We start from the raw sequence: 5,190 nt of genomic DNA, 5'->3' as shown, positions 1-5,190 counted from the left end.
TCAAAATTTTGGTGTCGATCATTCGATTTCATCCTGGACACTACAGAAAATGGGCTAAAAGTGTTAAAAACCGGAATTTTCCTTTAAGTGGAAATAAAACTCAGTTGTCCTTGTAGGATTTCCGCTGATATTTCCATGTTAATATAGCCTGCAGAGGATCAGGTTACTTCCTTTTATGCAGAGGCTTTAGTCAGGAGATGAGCACAAACACATTTTGACAGCATTACTGATAAAGTAAGTTTAGAATCTCTGGAAAAAAATTATAACAACAGAAACTTTAGCAAAACCAGGGGCTTTTTCCAAAACTGACGAAATCCGGAAATGAAGGAAATGACTGGTTTTAGTTTAAAAGAGTTCAGAATCTCCAGTTTTCTTTGCATAGAATGATGAAGCTGCAAGGCAGTTTTTTCTTTCAAAGGAGACATTCGGGCCCAGCTAAAATAAAACCATTATGGAAAAATAAAAAAGGAATAATGAATCATATTTTTTTTTTATTCCCTTTGGGATTATTAAAGTATTTCTGAATTGTATTGAGAATCAAACTTAAGCATTCAGTTTGTTTGACACAAAACAACTCAGGACACATCAAAAGATCCCCAGGTTCACATTGTAACATGGCGGTGGCAGCATCATGGTCTGTTATGTTTCTTATGGTATGAGGATCTTTTTCAATGTTGATCCAAATGTTGCTGTTTTGAGCCCCAAACTTTAAGGTCTCTTCTTGGCAGATAAAAAACAAAGAAATATGTTCTTTTTATCATCTTTTTAAGTCCAAACATGCATCCAAATAAACCAAAGAACCACTTCAGTGAAAGAAATGACAGTTTAGGGCTGGAATGCAGAATTAATCTGTAGGGTCACCTATAGACAACAGATGTAGAAAGGTAAAGCTTGGAGCCCTTACAAGGAGAACCAAATGTTTGCATTGAATCCAAAGCTGCTCCAACAAGGTATTTAGTAAATGGTAGGCACTTTAACGCAAAAAGGTTCATGCATATTTTGCAGCATTTATTTGTTAGAAAGTTAATATATAAATCAAATGAAGCAGGAGTCCACCTCATCCTGATTCCATTCAGTTTATGCTGCATGACTGTTTATCAGGTGAGATTTTTGACTGAGGTGAGAAAGTTTTAAGGCATAGTAGGCAGAAAACTAATACAGAAGGAGGTATTCAGGATCTTGAAACGGTTTGATTCAGTGGAAGTCTTCACTACCTGGTCTGCACTCTCTCCACAGCTCCTGTGCAGGTAAAGGAACTCAGCATTTCAGCTGGCATTGCCTCCCATGACCTGTCGACTAAACTGAAGCAGGTGGAGAGCTGGTTGGAGAAGAAACACCACGTCAGGCTGACTCTGAGGGCAGGACACGGACAACAGGCGGTTAACCTGGTGAGCATCATAATTAAACTTCAGGGTTCCCGCGGGTCCTTAAAAAGTCTTAAAAGGCATTGAATTCTTCAAAATAAAACTAAGGTCTTAATTGGTATTAAAATTTCTTAAATCAGTATTTCGTAGGTCTCAATTTTTAAAACATCATAAATAGGATTATTTTTATTACGGTTTATTTTTGTAATCTAAGTAAAACTTTTAAATTGACAATTTTTTTTTTTTTTTAATAAAGAAAATAAATAGAAAGAAGATAATGGCTCGCCATTATTGGTTCTGTCCCGATAGCAGAACCAATAAAAGCGTTGTTGCGGCGAGGACATTTGGGAGATGCACCATTAAGTTTTTGTCTGGAAAATATGAGTGTAAATGTAACCAAAATTGGCTCCAGCCAAGAGTTTTCTCCATGGCTAAAACCAGTACCAGGAAACATACATGAGGCACAGTGTATTTTGTGCAAGAAGTCATTCAAGCTCGGAACGATGGGAATTAAGGCAGTGGAGTCGCACATGCGAAGCACGAAACACAAAGCGTCAAAATCGAGTTACCGAGAAACAGCCGGTATTTCTCAGTTTTGTTCCACCCTTGTCTCTGCAACGCCTCCACTTATCACCAAATCAAACATACTAGGAAAACCATACAAAGAAAAATAGCTGCAAAAAAGACTTAGCACTGGTTATTTTGTGGCTTTAAAACTGATTTGTTTTGTTCCCTGCTAAAACAAAGTTTGTGAATTCAGTTAAATAATTGTTAAAATATATCTGTCATTTATGTGTTTTTAGCTTTCTTCCTGTATGGGAAGCTTTTCAAAATTTGAAACATTAGTGCAGTGGTTTATGTTAAAATAAACCTTTGGGTTAAGTTGTCGCAAGCAGGTTTTTCTTGTGTTTCTTGTGAATTTGGTCTTAAATTTTTATTTCAAGTGGCATTAAAAAGTCTTGAATTTAACTTGCCTTATGCTGAACCTACTGTAGATCAATTTCACCAGTTTGGGTTTCATTTATGGGCAGATATGTGGGAAACTTTCTGGTTTTATCAGCATAATATTAGTATTTTATTTATATACACAATTATTTTGTAAAAAAAATTTTCTTTAATCGCTAATTTCAATAGATTTTATATTTTCCCCTTAAATGTTTCAGATAAAGACAAGCTGGCTCAATAAAAAATGCTGTTAATTGAATTTATTAAATATGTAAATGCCTGCTGGACCATTCTGATCCTGTGTGGAACAACTAAAGTACTGTTTTCCATTCCTGGTGAACTGCTGCCATCTAGCCTTCAGTCTTCCACATAACAACAGAGGCTTTTTCTCCCACATTAAATGACCCGTTTTAAAGGGTCACCATTGAGGCTTTAACTAGGCCACATCAACACTGGTTTGTTTTTGTGGACTTTTGTGACGTCAGCTTTACTTTGATCTCCTGGATGAGCTTCTGATGGGATTTTGATTGGTTGGCCAATCATTGGGGAAGTCCTTCATCCAGGGAAAGTGCTTTTAATGCAGACTCAGATTGTCCCTATAGCCGTTAATCCTCACAAGTCGAATCACTTTGTCACTCATGGTTTCTACATTAGTATATTTGACCATTTTAAGATGTATTTTTGCATTTTCTTTTACATTTTCCTGAAATTATCGTTTATTTTCTGATCTGAAGCAATTAAAATGAGACAACAACCAAAACAGAACAAATTCATGGTCAAATACTTCTTTATAACAACTGGACCAGATGAGTTACTGAAGGTTGGTTTCTCTCTCTGCAGGACACCACTCTGGAACAAATGGTGGAGCAAATGAACTTGATGGTGGGCTACGTCTCTAAGCCTAAAGTTACAAGAGAGGGTCAGGTGGCCATGTGCGTCCTCCGACCGCCTTCCGCAAAGGAGCTGGCGCTGCAAGCAAAGAACAAAACTGAGGAGATGCAGCCTGCAGGTACTCAGAGCAAAGCGCCTCCTGTTAGCAACACACCAGAGGAGTTGGTACAGCAGTGATGCGAGAAGCGCTTTCACACGAACAATTCGGTGCCTGGATGTTACAGCCCGGTGCTTCTGTTGGAGAGTTTAGGGTCATCTTTAGCAACGGTTTTAGCTGGGATGTCAAACCGACTGCATTAAAACTTAAGACGAAACAAAAAGAAGCTACCGAGAAGACAAACATAAAAAGATCCCATTCAGCTGCTAGACTCATGCAAGTAAAAGGGACAGTAACCATGGAAATGACCTCACAATAAGATTAACCTACAAAATGAACCACAAAGGTAGCTAAAAATAAAAAAAATGGACTCAAAACAACCTAAAAACATTTGTTTCACAGGACCTAAACTAACTTCTTTAAGATTTGACAAAGACCAGAGACATGCAAGCAGCATCTTTGACCCTCCTGCAGAATAATTACATGTTATGAAAGGGTTGAGAGAGCTTTGGTGTGCAAGGATTCTGTAAAAACAGATTCATGGAGCTTCAAGTTGAAGCTTTTAACACTTCAGGACAGACACGGGTCACCTTTATTGTTAGGATCAGCCCTGGGTGGGAACATTTGGCTGGTTGGGTCAGGGAGAAATCATACACATGGATCCAGTTTAGTTTTTAGTCTGTTTTGTATTAGGTTTGCCAAACTGTGTGGAAATAAAAGTAATGAATGTTTGGGATGTAAAGAAAATGCAAACAGCATCATCAGTGTGAATCTCTCTTTATTTTAAGATCAGTTTTGGTAAAAAATAAAAGCAAATTTTGGCATACAGATACATTCACGTGTCTCAGATAAATGTGTTCACTTGACTGAAAACGTCAGCTCCACATTTTATCGCCTCTCCTAACAGTTCTTTAACTCGTCCTTCTGTCACATTTTCCCTACGCATTCAAAGGAGGAGAGAACTTTAAAACATAAAACCACCTTAAGGCCCCCAAAAAAATTAGAGATCTTTCCTAGATTGTGTTAGAAAACAAATGAGAAAAAAAAGCAGCCGAACTAGCGCGTGTTGAAACATTTGTCAATAAGCCTCGAGGACTTTGTAGGAGGAGAAGGGTTTAACGAAGTGATAGTCCAGGTTGCCGCAGTGAGGGCACTGCTGGACGTTGCTGTACTCTGAGAAATACTGCATCCCGACTCGGACGTCCACCACCGGCTTCCCGCAGTGCTTACAGTTGAGCCGAGCCTGAGAACAAACAGGAAGTTGACACACTGGTCAGCAAAATAGTACCACCTATTATAAATATTAACTGCTAGTTACAATAAGAAACTAATAACACATTTTCTATCATGATCATCACAACTGTTATAATAAATAATTGAACTTTATTGATCTCTCATTGGAGAAATTAACCTTTGATTTAACCCTTCCCCTTAGGGAGCAGGGGGCGGCCATCGTGGGGCGTCCGGGCATGTGTGTTGGGTTAAGGATCTTGCTCAGAGACCCAGAGTGGCGGTCTGTGGGAGTGGGGCTCGATTTCAGAACCTCAGGATTCCAAGCTCTATGGCCTAACCACTAGGCCGCCACTGCCCAATGCTATTAAAGGGGAACGCCTTTTTTTTTATTTTTTTTTTTACATTGGGCCCTTGATTTTACATTATTACATCATGTTCTACTCACCCATATTAGTTTTATGTCATTTGCAGCTGTTCTGAAGATATTCCATTAGGTTATATCCAAGTAACGTCTTCCTATGAGCAACGACTTGAAGGCACAAAATAAACAGTTCATAATTTATTCTTTATGGTACGCCAGCATTCATAAAATGTAGGCGAATCACTTTCCCCCAGACATCCGTGTTTATATTATTCATATTTTTTAAAAACAAAGCGGAG

The 5,190-nt window shown here is 38.4% G+C and overlaps 2 protein-coding genes across 2 annotated transcripts in view; one reads left to right on the top strand and one right to left on the bottom strand.

The window, feature by feature from the left end:
- Positions 1–3,436, top strand: part of mtif3 (mitochondrial translational initiation factor 3) — a 7,063-nt gene extending 3,627 nt beyond the window's left edge. Inside the window, exons 3-4 of the mRNA XM_015390230.1 lie at positions 1,237–1,388; positions 3,150–3,436. Of these exons, the coding sequence (XP_015245716.1) occupies positions 1,237–1,388; positions 3,150–3,377 (380 nt within the window). The 3' untranslated portion in view covers positions 3,378–3,436. The remainder of the gene's footprint in view (positions 1–1,236; positions 1,389–3,149) is intronic.
- A 624-nt stretch (positions 3,437–4,060) lies between these two features.
- Positions 4,061–5,190, bottom strand: part of heca (hdc homolog, cell cycle regulator) — a 16,203-nt gene continuing 15,073 nt past the window's right edge. Inside the window, exon 5 of the mRNA XM_015390218.1 lies at positions 4,061–4,540. Coding sequence (XP_015245704.1) covers positions 4,376–4,540 — 165 coding nt within the window. The 3' untranslated portion in view covers positions 4,061–4,375. The remainder of the gene's footprint in view (positions 4,541–5,190) is intronic.

Source organism: Cyprinodon variegatus, unplaced genomic scaffold, assembly GCF_000732505.1.
Source record: "Cyprinodon variegatus isolate N-32 unplaced genomic scaffold, C_variegatus-1.0 Scaffold489, whole genome shotgun sequence".
Lineage (NCBI taxonomy): Eukaryota > Metazoa > Chordata > Actinopteri > Cyprinodontiformes > Cyprinodontidae > Cyprinodon > Cyprinodon variegatus.
The sequence above is the reverse complement of the archived record's forward strand: the minus strand, read 5'-3'. Positions and strand labels throughout refer to the sequence as shown.